Genomic DNA, 19233 nt, shown 5'->3' with positions numbered 1-19233 from the left:
GCTAAATAAACATTGTATTTTAATTCCTCGTGGCCTGTTTTAAAAATGTAAAACACCATCTCTACATTTATACATATTCTGTTTTTCACACAGAAAACCTGGATGCCATGATTGCCCTGCAGACCAAGAACAAACTTGGCAAATCTCTGGTTCCTCTGAGCATTACACCACCTACAGGTACATCATTAACCAGCCCAGATCACAGATGCAAGTCATCCACTGCAGACTCTGCTCACAAACACTTTGGCATCACTATGCTGACTTTTTTTTTTTTCACCCTCGTCCTCATTCCAGGAAAAGCAGCAGATGATGATGACAACACCAAAACAGAAGCTGCCAAAATGCAGAAGGAGTATGAGTCCCTGAAAGACTCGACCAAAGATGTCCAGACCGCTGCGGAAATCAGTGAGTTCATACATTTCATACTAGCATCATACTGTACTTTCAGTATGGCACTGGCGGGAGATGTGCGTTGGCTCAAGGCCACATGCTGAGTGCCTTAGTGTCCCACCAGTGACGATATACAGTCATATCACTGCTACTCATGTGATACTGCATTTATACAAGAGTTTGATGGCATAATTGTGTATATAAACAAAGAAATCAAACATGGAGAGTCTCAAAATCCTTTTGTATGAGGAACTACTTTCTTCCAACATTCATTCACATCTGCAGCTGATGTCAGAACAGCAGAAACTGTTGCTACTTCACAAACATCACTTTAGAGATAGTGTTTGTATGATTCTCTGAAATCTAAAGTGATGACAAAACAGCTGATTTTGCTCACATTTTAAGATTATAAGGCTGAACGGCATGAAATGCCATCAGTCTACAGAGATTTCCCAGTAATAAAAGTAACAATATTTCTCTGTTGCAATCAGGAGACCACAATAATTAACCCTGAAAAAGCCAAAGCAAAGCAAATGCTACCAGACTATGGTATAAATACAGCACTACAACACACAAAAGAGAGAAATCGAATGTCACTTACCTGCTTTACAATGAGTTATTCTCCTCTGTGTGTTTATTATGCGGTCTCTGTCGCCATCTTGTAGTGAAACATCAAAAACGTATGTAAACTGAAATTATAAATATTTTAAAATAGGCACTGTTCTTGTAAATAAACTACATAGTTGCAATCTAAACAACTACATTCTCACCTTAAAAAGCCTCAAAAGTACATTATGTTGTCCAAAAGCTGCAATATATGCAAACTGTGTTGAGTTTATCGATCTGCTGTCACTCTACTGTATGTGGGTGGAGTAATACAGAAGGGTGAAGAGGCTGTATTATGTAGAATATTATACGGCTATCAGCCAATCAGATTCGAGCACCAACAGAACTGTTATAACTGTTTTTATATGTCACCATACTCCCCAAGTTAAATAATAACATTTAAGGGATAGTTCACCCTAAAACGAAAATGTACTTACTATTTACCTGCCCTCAAGTGATTCCAAAGCTTTATGAGTTTTTTTTTTTCTGCTGAACACAAAAGAAGATCTTTCTGAAGAAAGATGAAAACATGTAGCTATTGACTTCTATAGTAGGATAAACAAATACCGTAGAAGTCAATGGTTCCATTTTTCAGCTTTCTTTTCAACTGAACTAAAAAACACAAATAGGTTTGCAACAATAAGTAAATGTTTACAATTTTTATTTTTGCCTAAACTATTCATTTAAGAATTACAAACTTTTTTTTGTATTAAAGGGTTTTTAAAATATTGTTTAAATATGCAAATGAGGCACTATTTAGTTAAATATGTGCTCATTTAAATACATTTGTAGCACAATAATCTGAGAAATCAGGTTACAATTATTTACGTATTACATATTAGAGTCAAAAGTTATTAAAGAAGGGATTTTGGGATTAATCATTCAGGAAATACTGCAAAATTCTGTTTGTAGAATAAAATGTTGTATATAATCAGACAAATTATGTTTAAACATATCCCTCTTTATAAAAATTATCAGAACACAGATATGAATAAAAAAGTTAAAATTTTGCTATTTATTCTGTTTTTTTATTATTTATTTTATTTTTTTTTACTTTGTTATTGTCTTGTAAAGTGTCCTGGAGCACTAGTAATGCGCTATATAAAATAAGCTATTATAAAATAAAATGTGTTATTACTAAATGGTGACACAGTGGTTTAATAATTAGCACTGTTGTCTCACAGCAAGAAGGTCACTGGTTCGAGTCTGGATCAGTTGGCATTTCTGTGCAGAGTTTGTATATTCTCCCCGTGTTCGCGTGGGTTTCCTCTGGGAGCTCCGGTTTCCCCCACAGTCCAAAGACATGCGCTATAGGTGAACTGAATAAACTCATTTGGCTGTAGTGTATGAGTGTGTGTGAATGAATGTGTATGGATGTTTCCCTGTACTGGGTTGCAGCTGGAGGGGCATCTGCTGTGTAAAACATATGCTGGAGAAGTTAGCGTTACATGCCGCTGTGGCTGAAGGAAATTGACAGAATGAATTATTAGTAGCGTATGTAAGTGCTGCTGAAGTAGAGACTTATCACTCAATGAAGGATTTTTATAAGAAAGCAGCCTTTAAAGTTTGTTTGTAATTGAAATCTATAGACACGATTTGATAGTGTGATAAAAGAACTCTTTAAAGTGTATTTTTGGGTTTTGCTTTCTATTAGACTGAAAAAAAAAACACTTTACAAAAATAAAAATCTCAGATTTGTCACAGATTTAAGACAGATCTTTTAAAAATCCTAAATTAAACACAGTTCTACACTAACCTGCATTTTCATTGAAAACATATGGTCGTACTGCAGTATAGTGTGTGATCCAGAGAAAAACTCATAGGAGACTCTGCAGCAGCCGACAGATTGAGGGCAATACTGAAACACACAGCAGCTATGCTTCCATCACCCTGCTTTAATGCGCATTTTAAAGTATTGCATCAGAAAACACTGATGGAAATGCCAAAAAAATGAATTTCCTGAAAGCAAACTTGAGCATAAAAGAGTTAGGTTACACTCTAAGGTGTCTTTGTTGCTGTGTAACTATTCATTTAATTCATTCATCAAATATTCATTCAGTAATATCAAAGTCTTTTTAAGGCTAGTTATTTCACTCGTCCGACATCTTTGAAACACCTCTCGGGCAGTATGCTCGGGCATTCCGTCTGAATAGGGAAACATCAAATTCTTTAAGCTTACGATTACAGTAGATATTTGGAATCACCAATAGAATTAAACAACAACCGTCTCTTAAGTTTGATTTCAAAATGTCTGAATCAAACAAAACAGCATGGGTTTTCAGGGTGCCCAAGCTAATGTGCACATGCACTCTAAAGAAACGAGATCACAACACCAACCTCATTTATGGCAGCATTACACATTATCATCCACTGGTTAATGATTGTCTGGTCGCACTGGTCTTCTAAAGTAATCCACAGCTTGGTTTTAATGGCGAATCTCCTCCAGAAATGACAGTGACTCTTTGTTTACACGTTTGTGGCCGTTTGAGTAGTTGCTGCTGTCATGTGATGTGCATTTGATTGGACGGACTGGACCTCCTGTTCATTTCATACAGATTACAAAACCAAAAAGTATTGTTTCTAAGTGCACTGGTTCATTTAAATCAGGGGTGCTCAATCCTGTTCCTGGAGATCTACCTTCCTGCAGATTTCAGTTGCTACCCATCTCAAACACACCTGCCTGTAATTATCAAGTGGTGTTCAGGTCCTAATTAATTGGTTCAGGTGTGTTCGATATGGGTAGCAACTGAAATCTGCAGGAGGGTAGCTCTCCAGGAACAGGATTGAGCACCCCTGATTTAAATGTAGAAATTTCAAACTTTATGATGATATATTTCTTATGTCTGTGAAGCAAATATAATTATTTGTTGACCACCAAACTTTCGTAAAAGCATGCATCTGGTCTCCTGGAGAAACGTCAGACTATAGCGATTGATGGTTGGTTCCTGTAGTAGTAGGCGGGGCTTCATTCACCATATTGAGCGTTACACTTTTCCCCATTCAAAACTATACAAGTGATATGTCTTGTGTATAGTCTTTGGTAATATTATTACATGTACTTGAATGAGGGTTAGGTTTAGGGTGAGTTGCATGTAATGCATTGTAATTATTGTAGTAATCAGATGGAACATGCAGCGCAAACAATAGTGTTACCAAGACTTGATGTGAATAAAAGTATGGAAATGAATTTGCTAAATTAATTCTGACATATTCAACATTACACCAATGTGACTAATCAGCTGTAATCTTAATCGTTTCACGACAAAAAACATGGTTGTTGTGACCGGAGAGTAATGAATTAAATGATGACCCCTTGTCAGGAAGACTTTTATTGATTCATTGAAATGTTTTGCTGCTTATTTTTTATTGTTAAAAGCTGTGATAATCACCTTGGTTTATTATCCAGGGACCGTTTAGAACACCCATTATACATTAAGGATGCCATCAGAATGAATGATGTCTCAGAACATTTGGATTTATTGCCGTGGAAACTCTCATAACTCAAAACAAAATGAGCCATTTTCAGAGTGAAAAAATACTTCCTGTTCCTTATAGTCGAATACATCATATCTCTCTTGCGTTAAAGGTGTGCTAATTGTAATAATGCACTCTGAAACACGTGAATGTTATATTCAAATTGTTTTATGAATTCTGAATAAAAAAGAAGAGGAAGACAATACAGAAATATATTTAAACCATAATTATTTTATAAAACAACAGTAACAACAATAATTTGTTATTATTAAAATAATATAATAATTTATTATTATATTATTGTAAATAATAATAATGATTTAATATTATTTGAAAAATATATTATTGTTATTTTAAATAGTAAAAATGAAAATAATGATAATATATATATATATATATATATATATATATATATATATGTATATATATATATATATATATATATATATATATATATATATATATACATACTAAGTTATAATATTATTACAATTATTATTATTATTATTATTATTATTATTATTATTTATTATGTTTAATAATAACATTTATAATAATAGTATTAGTAGTAAAAAATATGAAGTAGAAAATGTTAGAATTATATAAGAAAAAGAGGAAGAAATATGAAAGAATCATTTAAAATATAATAATAGTAATAATAATAATAATAATTTCTGTCTTTCAGGTCATCCTGGGAAGTCTGAGAGTTATTTGGAGGCGATCAGGAAGAACATCGAATGGCTGAAAAAACACAACAAGGAAGGCAACAAAGAAGGTAAAGATCTGATAAATATTGAAGCTTCATTTCCTCTCGGTTTCAGACCACAGGATGTGTGCACTGCAAATTAATGTTTTAATGCACACATTCTGTCCAGCAACTGTATAGTATTATTCAATAAAGCTGCATTATGGCACAAATCAATTTCTACATGCTAATTAGTGGTTATATTAAAGTGATGGAGGACGGGAGATAGCATGCATAATGCAGTTTAATTAAATATAGGTTCACACATTTTGCCAAAGTAAAAAAAAAAAAACATATTTGCTTCTAAAGATCACAGGGGTGTTGCTAGATTTTGATAAAAACACCAAAAGTTTTCCACTGGATGGAACTCTATCAATTTGGTTTGGTTTTGCTAAGCTTGGTTTATTTTCCACTGGAGTTTACTACCACTTAAAGTGGCTGGGATTATTGCTATAGTTGCGATGCTTCTAGTCCCGTGACATCATCGTAAACATGACATCAACAAACGCGCCACACAAACCAGTCCACAACAGCGAGGCAATGGCTGATGGTCTTGATCAGTGGCTGCTGCTGACCATTAAACAGAGTTCCCACGCTTCTTAAAAGTACTTGAATTTCAGACACATGAATTAGAAAGTACTTAAAGACAACCATACTGTAGGTTCTCGGAAGTGCTTAAATTTAAAGGGCCATAAAACCCCCCCTTTCGGTTCAAGTCTACCTCAGATTATTTTTAAATAACTATTCGGGATGGCGTTAAAGGGCTGCAAGCAGAGGGAGGAGTGGACGTGGTCAGCAGAGCAGGGGTAAAAGAGGGAAGTGAACAACTGTCAGTTGGCTAACAACACAAACCGTGAGAAGATGCATGAGTTTATAGTTTACAAAGTTAAAATACAAAGAAATAGACAGTAATTTAATGCCCAGCTACATTTGTTATTCGTGATTTCATATACACACAACCACAATTTGTTATATCATCAGTGTGTCTTTCCCTGTCTATTCCAACCCTGCCGGTAATCGAGAAGTTTTAAACATGGGTGAACACACCAGCACAGATATAGGCAATGTGTCTGAATGGTAACAAACTCAACCAACCGATAAAAGACAAAGTCCTCCATTCTCCAATTCTCGTACAGCTCTCTCCACAAAAATGCTTGCAGCAAACCAACAGCTTTGCTGTATTGGGCCTGACAGAATCACAGGGAAAAACATGCAACAAACCCTGCGGATCATGGAAACAAACACATACGATCCGTGCCGTGCAGACGCGGTCTCACCCAGTCATCGTGTCTCACAGCTTGGCAGGTCTGTCTTGCTTTCGGAAAGCACGTGCACTCGTGAATAATTAAGAAGCAGGGTCTTCTCATAGGATAGGAAAACTCCACTATGAATAATAATGAGAAATTGACGCGTCATCACTCCATTAGGAGATTCGTACAACATCACTGATTTTGATTCTACCCCAAAAAATTATTTTAAACCCGGAAGATGAAATTAGCTGACAAAAGTTCAAAATTATCCAGTTTTCCACACTATTAAAGCTGACATGTGCTAACATTGTCTTAATTAATGCTCAACACACAAAAATATGTTAAGATCTCAAAAAAGTACTCCAAAGTACTTTTAAAGTTTATAATGTTATTTCAACATTTGTATTGTGCTGCTTTCCAAAACTGAATGATAAACTGAGAAATTCATTCTTACATTTAAATCTTGCTTAAGAACTATGACAAAAAAGCAAATTTATCAATACTTCAGAAACCACATTTAAATATAAACAGTGTTAAATTCAAAGAATTTTATTCAAGTTCTTTGAACATGATTGTTTAATAAAGTCTACATTATTAAACATGACACAATCATAACATCATTATTTCTCTGATCATGTTAATGTAAATATTAAGTGTAAGTGAAACTTTGTACAGACAGACTTTCATGGCACTAGATACAGTATGCTGGTGATGTGAATTATAAAGTTGTTTGATCTAAAATTATTAGTGATTTAAAAAGTCCTTGAATCTGGTGTCCATGAAAAAACAGGAACCCTGATTTAAATATAGCGTGTTTTGTATCTTAAATTCAATAATGCTGGTTGTGACGATTCTCTTTGACCAATCAGTGATCAGCAGTGCATGTATGTCATATTTTGGTTATGGTACTAAAACCTCTCCTGAGGTATTACTTAAAAAAAGTAACAGGTGCGCAGTGGAAAATCCTTCAAAAGTGAGCCGCACTGAACCTGAACCATGCCGTGCAAATATATTATTAATATAGAATACCATTCTATGGTAAACATTAGGGGTAATTAATGACAATATATGTTATGAATGAAATACGAGGAGTTTAGATGCAAAAACCCCTAAATGGAATTTAATATTCTCTTCTAAAATTAGCATTTTTTCAGACTCAAGTGTGGAGTCTCAGTCATTTTACTTTTGACGAATAGAGTATTTTCATTAATATGATGATAATAATAAAAAATTATTATTAATACATTACGGAGAGGCACTTACAACATTTATGGCAGTTTGTCATTAAATGTTATTCATTTTGCACTAAAGCAATAAAACTGAAGCGAGATAAGCAAACCTTTCTGTTTAGTTGAAACAGATGTTGCCACTTTTGTATTTTAACTGCTTCACGGTCGCCAATATTATTATATCATGGAAACTTTCCTCTAGTAAAGAAGCTAGAAATCCATGCTAACCTGTTAAACCTGGTATGATCTCTCTCTCTCTCTCTCTCGAGTTCAACCATAACCCAAGTTTACACTCGATTTAATGAAAACATGGACAAGAACAGTCAAATTAAAGCCTCCTTTCTTCCCTTAATTTGCAATTAAAATAAGCGTGGGTGAGAGCCTCATGAATATGCATGGCTTTGATGAGTTTGGCTGTGAGTCTGCTGTTTTAAACACAAAAGATCAGTGTTTCTCTCTTCATACCTGCCAGCGGGAGACTGGGAGACTGTCTGTGTTCTTCAGTGTTCATCATCTGATCAGCTCAAAAAAAAAAAAAAAATCACTATTGTTAATTTTCTAAAGTGATTCATTTAAAAGCAGCCTGTCAAAATCTAGACCGAGTCATGGTCAGGTCATGTTCATCACCAAAAATAAAAAATAAAACAATGTGTATAAAGCAAACAAAGACTAATTTAGGTTATTGCTCCTACTATATGAACATTCATTCATTCATTTTCTTGTCAGCTTAGTCCCTTTATTAATCCGGGGTTGCCACAGCGGAATGAACCACCAACTTATCCAGCAAGTTTTTACGCAGCGGATGCCCTTCCAGCCACAACCTATCTCTGGGAAACATCCACACACACACGTTCACACACACACTCATACACTACGGACAATTTAGCCTACCCAATTCACCTGTACCGCATGTCTTTGGACTGTATGGCTGTCTTTGTTTTGGTTCTTTTAACCCGCCCAATGCCACTTTAGCCAATTATATTTCAGCACCCCGAATTGCCTTATGGAAAACAGCGTATTTAATTAATTCAGTCAGGAAGGCTCTCAAAGTGCGTCCGTGACTAAAATGCGACCTCCGGTGCCCTGTAGCCACATTACAAAAGTTGCACATTATTACAATCAAAATGAGAGTTCAATGTCATGTAATTTACAGGGTCCCCGCGGGGTCTTAAAAAGTATTAAAAAGTCTTAAATTAAAAAATCAAAATTTATGGCTTTAAAAAGTCTTAAATTTGCTGTTCTAGGTCTTAAATATTTTTACACAGGTCTTATTTTTGCGATGTCCATGTAACGCTACATCTAATGCTCATTTAAATTCTTTTTGTTGTTGTTGCCTGGTGTGTTGGGGTGTTGTAGTTCTTTATTTCACTAGTCCAATTGTAATTAGCAGTATTACAACTACAAAAAATTCAACTTGCAATAGCCAATCAGCTTTCTGATATTAAACTCAGTGCGCGCGGCGAATGTGACATCATCGCTGTGTTTGCAGAAGTTCGCTTTAAGTGCGCACGACATGATTTCGGCCGGCAGAGTATGCCGTTATTTCACTGACAAATGTCGCAGTTTTATAAGTCGGGAGCGCTGTAATACGAGAGAGCGAATCTCTGCTCACGTGCCGATTTCCTTTGTTCATGGACAAAACTGCTTGCGAGCTCTCAAAACACTGGCTGCACACGCGCGAATGATCTGCTCTCGCTCCGCTGGACTCCTTTCGTGCTTTTCCAGAGATGCTTCAGCATACTGTAGTATTAACAATAGTGAACTGATAAAATCAAATACAGTGTAGTTTTACTACAGTAAAGTGTGGTGAATTGTAGAATAATATACCCTATATTGTAAAAAAAAATTAAAGCACTGGGTAGTTTGTTTTTAATACACTTGTTGTGTTACCATAGCAACTATAGTATTACCACAACAGAGTAATTGAAATACTTTACTGTACTAGAACACTAGAGCAATACAGCAGACAATAGTTCACTTTATTTTAGTGATAAAATGGGATTGATAGTGGGATTTATTTGAAGAGTGAATAGTAAAGTAGGCTATAATACCTAATCAAGTTTTTACCTATTTTTTATCACAGTTACATTTCTGTTTGCCAGAATGACCAATAATTATAGGCTAGAAATTGCAACAGCCATGGGAAAGGAGGAAAGTTTTTGTAAAACTTTAGAAAAACTCTGAGGGATAAGTTTGTTAAAACAAAAAAGAGGCCCCCAAAAACATCTTCAATGATAATGATTATCTTTTTATTCGTCTGATTTTACTTAGTTTTTTTGGACCGCCCCCTGTCATTTAAAAAAAAAAATATCTCTATGGTGAACGTTTCAAGTATAAAACCCTTAATCCGTTTTGTGAGTTGTGCGATGTGGTGCCATGTGAAAGTATAAATCTGCATTTAGATGTTTGTTTTTTTCTGTAGTTCAATGGTGCATTTAACCTGACTTTACAACTGTTCAATTTAAATAACTTTATTTTACCCCTAATTTTGTGCTTTTACATTTTCCCTCGCGTGTTATTGATATTGCGATATAGGTCTTAAATTTAATACTTAATGGTCTTAAAATGGTCTTAAAAGGTCTTAAATTTGACATTATGATATCTGCAGAGACCCTGATTTAATTGTGTATTTATATAGCACATTTATTGTGTATGGCCGTACTCCCAAAGCACTTCACAATCATGAAGGGGGTCTCTCCACACCACTACCAGTGTGCAGCAGCCACAGGACACTGGCGCCAGTGCACTCACCAAACACCAGCTATTGGGGGAGCGGAGAGACAGTGATAAAGCAATTTCGGTGGATGGGGATGATTGGGAGGCCATGATCGCAAGGGCCGATTGTGGGACTTTGGCCAGGACACCAAGGTTACAACCTTACTCTTTACAAGAAGTGCCATGGGATTTTTAATGATAACAAAGAGTGTCAGGACCTCAGTTTTACTTCTCATCCGAAAGACGGCGTTCACTTACAGTATAGTGTCAGCTTCACTTTTAACTGGGGCATTACAGACCGCAGGTTGAGCACCCCCTGCTGGACACTCTAACACCACTAGCTTTCCCATGTGGTCTCCCGTCCAGGTGCTGAACAGGCTCAGCTCTGCTTAGCTTCAGTGAGTATCCGGTTTTGAGCTGCAGGGTGAAATGGCTGTGGCCATAGGTTATTAGTCACCATAGCTTTATTAGTTACTAACTAAATAACTAGTAACTAATTACTAATAACTTGTAACAGTTGAGTTATTAATGCCATATGTAAGAAAGTGAATGTCATTTTTATATTGAAATTAAATTAGGTTTTAGACCCAGTAGGACTTACTTAAAAACGAAAGCAGAACACGTGAATAAAACTAAAATATTTACAATTAAAACCTTTTAAAAACAAAGACACTAATGTGCATCCAAAATATGCAAAATTCACACAAACAGACATTCACTCTTACTTCCTTGTGTGTCACAAACACCTGCAGTCTGACAGGCTTTGCTAATGTGTGCCACTTGTCTTTGTCCCTCGATTCTGAGCGGAAATAAATGAACAGTGGCATGCATTGCAGAGGGATTTAGAGAATTATTTTAAGATGGACATGTGAAAAAATAAAGAAAAAAGGGGAGAGGAAGAACATTTTGCTTAAAGAATGTGGGCTGCTACTCTTTTGTTCAGTTGTCAGCACAAAACACAGCAGGTACAGTAGTGCATTTAAAGTGGAAATCTGCAAAGGAAAAACAGAACTTCACTGTTCATAGATTTATCAAAACTAATACGTCAATGTATGCTTTTGTTACTTTAACTTACTTTAATAAGTTAATCAAAAATATTTTTGTAGCTACAAAAAGTTTAACTAAATATTTTGGTAGCACTTTATAATAACTACACACTATAAATCATTTATTAAGCATTAGCAAATAGTGAATTCATTATTTGTTAAGCATTAACTCTACATTAATAAGGTAAGCAGTTTATAACTGCAGCTACAAATGCTCTATTCTTGACTTATAAGCACCTGTATAATGTGTTAAATAATTGTATTTTCATACTTAGTTAATGATTTATTTTTCATTACTAAATTAAGTATCGCATTATTTACAAACCATTTGTAGTTGAGGGTTTTAGGATGATTCAGAATGTGTTAGTAAATGATTAACTATTGAAATCAACATTTATATATCTTATTAATCATGCATATATTAATAGTTAACTAATATGTTAATAAATGCTTTATTAACTCAACTTCATACACTTTTGTGTCTAATCTAAAGTGAGGACTATTTATGCTTTATAAATCCCTTATAAATGACAAATAAAGGCTCAGAATCAAATGAACAAAACATCTTTGCAACGTTTTCTAAAAAGTACAATTTTGATAAAGGTTAAACATTGCTGAATAACTCGAGTGTCAAAATACAACATCCAACTGAATAAAACAACAACATCAACATAGTAATTTAACAATATAATAAGATGCAATGTTTAAACTCTACAGTGATTTTATTTTAGATTAGGTTGCAAAGATTTATTTTTTATTTGAAATAAATGAATTGGACATTATGAAGGACGAATAAATGAATAGAAATGAATTATCTCATTCTTTTTGTTTATCATTTAACTGAGCCTTTATTTGTCATTTATAAGGGATTTATAAAGCATAAATAGACCTCACTTTAGATTAGCTCACAAAACTAGATGAATTTGAGTTAATAAAGCATTTATTAACATACTTAGTAACCATTAATATATGCCTGAATAATAAGATATATAAATGTTGATTTCAATAGTTTATTAATCATTTACTAACTCATTCTGAATGACCCTAAAAACCTCAACTACTCTTAAATACAACTGGTATGTAAATAATGCAATACTTCATTTAGTAATGAATAATAAATCATTAACAAAGTATGAAAATACGATTATTAAACACATTTTAAATATGTTTGTAAGTCAAGAATAGAGCATTTGTAGCTGCAGTTATAAACTGCTTACTAACGCTTATTAATGTAGAGTTAATGCTTAACAGATGATGAATTCACTAGATGCTAATGCTTAATAAATGATTTATAGTGTGTAGTTATTGTAAAGTGTTACCAGTTATATTTATGGTTATGGTTATATTAAAGGATATTTATGTTAGATTTGGGAAAAAACTGATTGGCTAGCAAATGATTACTGATAGGGACCAGCTGCGATCAATCATATCACGTGCTCTTCTCCCCTTACTTCACTTATTGCACTTTTGAAAGGACAGGATTTTAAAAACAATAACACTATAATCTCTGTGTAAACTACTCACACTCTTGATTTGTGTTGTTGTTTTTACAACACTGTTTTTTTGCCAACTATTAACCTGGCATACATCACACACCGGCATCTGTAAACAAAGCTTTTCATTAAAACACAAAGAAAACAACAATATTTCTGTTTTATTAGCATATTGTTCATCACCTTAGAATTATAAGGTTCTATCTGAAATGTTTGCCAAAATTGAGTTATTGACATTTTCCTTTTTCCTAACTTATTTAGATTATAAGACGTGTATTTATAAGTTGTTTACATTTTAAGAATTAAAATAAATAAATAAATAAATGTTACACACATACTGTTTCCTATGGAATGCAAAAATCTTGAAGCTCAATAAATCAAAATCATTCAGAATGCAGATAGAACCTAATAATTCCAAGGTGACGTGTTGTATAAACCTACAGGAGGTTTTCGTTTGTTCCCATAGTTACCAATGGTTTTGCTCACCTGTTCCCTCTGTAGTTTATCTCTTTTGCATTCATTCCCCTTGTTTTGCGAAGTGAAAGTGTGTTCTTTCTGCAATTGTGTTAGGACTTATAATTCCTTTGGCTATGGGTAAAAGAAAAAAAAAGGCAAAAAAAAGGCAGTGATAGTTACATTATTATTTGTTAAAACCAGTTCGTTGTCAAGCCAAGTTAAGCTTTATTATCATTTTGCTACATGTGTGGACATCCAGTGATGACATAGCATTCAAATTAAAATATTATTATGAGCCAATATGCAGCATAACAAACTTTATGGCTAAAAATCACTGGAAGTGAATGAGAACGGAAGTCGAACTTAACGTACAATAGCTGCGCCTGCTCTTACATAAAAAATCAGGTGGATACTTCTTTTTTTTTAAAGCCATTTTTCATTATCTACAGCAATAGTTAAGCTGTTTCTGTTTTCCAATATTCATGAAAACATTTGTGTGAGTGTTTTCTGAGTCACGATCATTATGGACACTGATACAGACATACTGTAGTCATTAATTAGGAGGTCTGGAGGAAACTCCGTGGCTCTGGTCTGTGTTTATGAGGACAGTTGCAATGGTCAGTGTAGGATGAATCCACTGGACTGAAAATGTGGCCAATACACAATCATACTGTACACAAACTAATAGCCAGCAACTTCTTCAGCCCACACAATGTACTCAAACACATTCACACGCACACAAACACACACTGTGCCAAAACCTGTGATTTTGGAAGTAAATTTATACATGTTTGCTGTGGTTTGAGTCTTTCGGTCTCCCACACAAACACCCACTCTCAAACAGACAAAACATGCTCATGCTTGAGGAGTTTTACACAGCATTACTGTCAACTTTGACCATTCTGACATTTTGAGCATTTATAATAGTATCTTTTCTGGACAGAAGATGTGTTTGTGGGTGCATTATTATATCTTAATGTTACAAAACTGTTCAGTGCAAAGCTGTTTTATAACAGGCTGCTAAAAAAACATCACTCAGTCAGTATATTCTTTCATAGTCATTATTCACGGTCAACATTTTCCATATTTTAAATAAAAAAGAAAGAAAGAAGAAATCACTAATAAAATCTATTTAAATAGTGATTATTATAATTTTTGTTCATTTTATTTTTAAGGATTCATTCATTTATTCATTCATTCATTCATTTATTCATTCATTCATTTTCTTTTCGGCTTAGTCCCTTTATTAATTAAATTTATCCAGCATATGTTTTTTTTGCAGCGGATGCATCTGCAACCCATCATTGGGAAACATCCATACACATTCATTCACACACATACACTACGAACAATTTATCCTACCCAATTTACCTATACCACATGTTTTTGGAGTTGTGGGGGAAAGCGGAGCACCCGGAGGAAACCCACATGAACACAGGGAGAACATGCAAACTCCACACAGAATTGCCAACTGATCCAGCCGAGACTTGAATCAGTGACCTTCTTGCTGTGAGGCAAATGTGCTACCCACTGCACCACCGTGTAGCCCCATACATTCATTTATTTAATTTATTGTTTAGTTATTTATTTTAAATGTAAAATATAGCTTTTAAAATAGTAAATATTTCTAAAATGCATATATAAGCAAAACCTCACTCATAGCAGTGCAATATGGCTGTATGTCGGCACTGGTGGGAGGTGTTCATTGGCATGATGCCATTGCCACTAGTGTCCCACCAGTGACGATATACAGCCATATCTCACTGCTACTCATGTGTCATTGCGTTTATACAACAGTTTGACAGCACAACTGTGTATATAAAAAAATCAAACATGAAGAGTCTCAAAAACCCTTTTGTAAGTGGAACTACTTTCTTCCGCCATTCATTCACATCTACAGCTGATGACCGAACACTAGAAACTTACTAATTCACCAACAGAGCTAGTATTTCATTGATCCTCTGGCGTAACATCTAAGATGATGACATCAACAGAGATTCCTCAGTATTTCTCTGTTGTAATCGGAATATCACAATAAATAATCCCAAAAAGCCAAAGCAAACACTACCAGAGTATGGTATAATTACAGCACTACAACATACATATTCCTGTTGTACAATATATATATATATACATACGTATATATATATATATATATATATATATATATATATATATATATATATATATATATATATATATATATATGTATGTATGTAAGCATGTACGTATATATATATATATATATATATATATATATATATATATATATATATATATATATATATATATATATATATATATATATATATATATATATATATATATACATACGTATATGCACACACATGTACGTACGAGTATATATATATATATATATATATATATATATATATATATATATATATATATATATATATATATATATAATGCATTATTATTCTTATTTTTTGGGAATGCATAAAAAAATGCAAACATTTTACAATAAAACATTTTTAATATATTTATTAGCATTTTTTTACATTTAGAATTCATCTTTATTTTTAAGGGCCCACCATCAGTTCTGTTATTTATACCTTTTTCAGTTTATTTATTTTAATTTTGTTATAAGTGTTTTAGCATTTATAAATTTGATTTTTAATACCTTCATTAAGGTGGAAATATCAATTACCCCTTCAGACCTGAATTATGTTCCAAATTTCAGAAAAATGGGATGTCATGTTATGTCCATTGTAATGGACGCAGGGTCTAAAGGGGTTAATTCTCCCACTTATTAATGCATTTTCTTTTTATATTAAATAGCATATACAATATTACTTTTTAGTAAATTTGTTGTACTTTTTAAATACTTTAAAAAACGTTTATATTCCTTAAAAGAAAAACTAATTGCAGAATTTAAATTTTTCATTTACTTTTGTTCATGAATATTACATTGTCAGTGTTTTTAAGTTGCACACAAACATCAGCATGCCCTCAAGTCCTAAAAAAAAAGTATCTTCAGTATCTGAACTAATCAGCTTGTGTGTTCTTCTCTGTCTCCTATTAGATTATGACCTCTCCAAACTGAGGGACTTCATGGACCAGCAGGTGGACTCCTACATTGATAAAGGCATCCTTGAGAAGGACGAAGGTGACGTCATCAAGAGAATCTACGGAAGCCTGTAGGAACAGCGCAAACGCTAAGATCTACTAAATACTCGGACCGGCATACTAACACAGATCCTAATGCTAGAACTCCTAATAAATCATATATAGTCTGTGAATCAGACAGTATTTCTAATTCCCTCCCGATGGCAATATCTTCTCTCAGTCAGCAATAGAACACAATCTAGTTCTAGACGAGCCACAATCACATCTGAGTTGTAAGTGTTCTTACGCATTAGGACAGAAAATGTGCATCTGCTACCTAGAAGATTGAAATTCAGTGGGTTTTTTGCTATGACTTGCAGATCAGTGAAAATAGAAGCTTTTGCAACTCTTTCGCAATAGACTTTTACAGCGCCATATGCATATATCTGTACGTAAACATTCACTCATGTATGGTGTAAAGCATTCGCTAATCTTTTGATCTTTTTTGATGAAGGAAATTAACGTATTATTATTGTTTCTCCGTCGACCAAAAAACATCCAAATACCAATCAGCTTTGACTGTCATTAAATTGCTTTCCTCTTCTGTTGTGGTTTTGTCTCCCAGTCTACAGGGGGCGATCTTTACATCTCCCTTCTCTATCTTTAATTACGTTTCTCGGTTTGGGTTTTCCGTTTTTCGACTGTGTATATTCCACATGCTAGAGATTCACACACATCGAGTATTTTTAAATGTAAATATTGTGATTTTTTTCCAGAAATCTATTAAACATTGCCTTTCTTTAATTACGTAACTTGTGTTGTTGGTCTTTTTTTGTTTGTTTGTTTGTTTGTTTGTTTGTTTATTTTTCGTAATGGCCGGAGTTGGGTGTAAGGTGTTCCGCAGCAATATGTTACTGTATTGTAATTTTTTTTTTTGAAACGCAGTAATGTAACGAATTACACTTAGAATTTGTGTAATCTGATTATCGTTACTAAAGTCAGTGTAATTGCATTACTTACGTTACAAATTTAGTTTTTGGAATAAAAAAAAAAATGTTAAATCACGTTTTCTGCTGCAACGTAAGTTAATGAGCTTGCTCCTTTAAATTGCTGGATAATGCAAGTCGATATGGTTATTGTTGATAGTGGTTGTTTCTTCAAGTTTCTTCAATCGCTCAGCTTCAAATCACGTGTACAGAATCCATTTGGGAAACTATTTATCATCTATTTATCACTATGGACGGCGTCAGTCACGCACCACTACATGACTGTTTTGAGGATTGCATAGGAGGAGCGACAGCACCTGTTATGAAAAGGAAGGGAATCACACCTGTTTTTATATTTATTTCAACAGGTTTTCGTGCCTAAATAAAACAAAAGCAGAGAGCAGACTTGCATTTAAGAGCAAAGGTCGGCCCCTGGTGGTTTGGCAGTATGGATTGCGTATAGGAAGATTAGCTCTTTAATGTTTAATGCCACCCTTCAGAGAAAGATTAAAAAAAGGGATAAATACAGGAAAATACCTTTACAGGATGTTATGTTAGCAGGATAGAACAGTAAAATACGAGAGAATCCCAGGAAAAACAGGAGGGTTGAAAGGTATCGTGTAATATTGGTGTCGTCATAGCAGCTTCTGCAGTCCCTTTTCAGATGCTGCACCGGCTAAATCAATCGTCTGATCTCGGAGTGCTGTCGGGGTACTTTGATGCTACATGTGGTAGTCACATGGCATCGGCGCAACGTGAAGTCGGACAAAATTTCTAACCAGCAAGCACCGATGAAAGACGGTCGAACCCACCTTAAATGAAATTCTGAGTTAATGTAGAAAGCTGATTATCAGCATTATGGTAGCAACAAATCCTAATTGCACGGGTTTAGTTGTCAAAACTAATCCTGAGTTTGTTGAACCACTATCACGGAACAGGCCATAATAGAGTGTGCAAGTCCTCTGCCAGCAGTCTCAATACAACGAAACAATAACCAATCCAGCTACAATTAAATTTAGACCGCATTTACACTGCACTGTTCAAGTGACCCAATTTCGATTTTTTTCTCCCATGTGGCACAGATCAGATATGGCCCATGTATGTTTAAACAGGAACAAACCACATGGATTCCGATTTACTCAATATGATATGAAAACCCGATATGAATCGGATCTGTGTTCTCATCTGTGTCTGCAGTATAAGCAAGTAGATCAGATTTTCACCTGTCAATGTGAGTCGCGCGTCATTAAAAACCATAGCGAATGATGTCAAGTCTAAGGCTTTCATTTCAGAACAAACTTCAGCAGAGTCCCAAACCTTAAATCTCAAACACGAGGACTAAAACATCTTTCATGTTGTCATATAGCACAGGTAATCAAGCACGTTAACGAGAGCGAGAGAGCGCAATGTCCGCCACGAAACCAATATAAAACCAGTGCATACATCACGTGCATAAATCACGCCATGACATACGAGCAATCCGCTGATGAATCCTGGCCTTAAAGCGTCCCTATATCTGTGGTTACACTCCGTAAACAGCGGTGAGTTTGGTGAACTGATGATCTTTTGTTTAGTCAAAAAGATTTAACTAGTCATCTAGTTTGCATATTTGCATTGTTTATATTGCCGTGGTCAGCATTCATCATGCTGTGTGTGTGTGTGTGTCAGTGAGCTGCACCAACCCAAATATGGTCAATTATGGATCGTCTGGGCATTCTAGAGACATTTTGTGGCATCTGTATCTGTCTGCGGACTGCAAGACAGGGGCGTAACA

The 19233-nt window shown here is 34.5% G+C and overlaps 1 protein-coding gene and 1 long non-coding RNA gene across 3 annotated transcripts in view; both read left to right on the top strand.

Annotated features, from left to right (window-relative positions):
- The window catches only part of scg3 (secretogranin III), a 39575-nt gene extending 22295 nt beyond the window's left edge, over positions 1-17280 (top strand). Inside the window, exons 9-12 of one of the 2 annotated variants that reach the window (XR_015514224.1) lie at positions 94-177; positions 295-405; positions 5156-6552; positions 6724-6797. Coding sequence is in view for 1 of the 2 variants with exons in the window: in NM_200757.1 (NP_957051.1) it covers positions 94-177; positions 295-405; positions 5156-5245; positions 16451-16569 (404 nt within the window). In the remaining variant the exon portion in view is untranslated. Of the gene's footprint in view, positions 1-93; positions 178-294; positions 406-5155; positions 6553-6723; positions 6798-16450 lie in introns of those variants that run through there. The other variant, NM_200757.1, reaches the window with a different exon arrangement.
- Positions 7713-14494, top strand: LOC147839802 (uncharacterized). Its single transcript, XR_015515216.1, has 4 exons — positions 7713-8836; positions 10303-10537; positions 10855-11542; positions 12691-14494. It is a non-coding gene; the product is annotated as an uncharacterized LOC147839802 (long non-coding RNA).
- Positions 17281-19233: the final 1953 nt, after the last annotated feature.

Source organism: Danio rerio, chromosome 18 (genome assembly GCF_052040795.2).
Source record: "Danio rerio strain M-AB ecotype USA chromosome 18, GRCz13ab, whole genome shotgun sequence".
Lineage (NCBI taxonomy): Eukaryota > Metazoa > Chordata > Actinopteri > Cypriniformes > Danionidae > Danio > Danio rerio.
The sequence above is the reverse complement of the archived record's forward strand: the minus strand, read 5'-3'. Positions and strand labels throughout refer to the sequence as shown.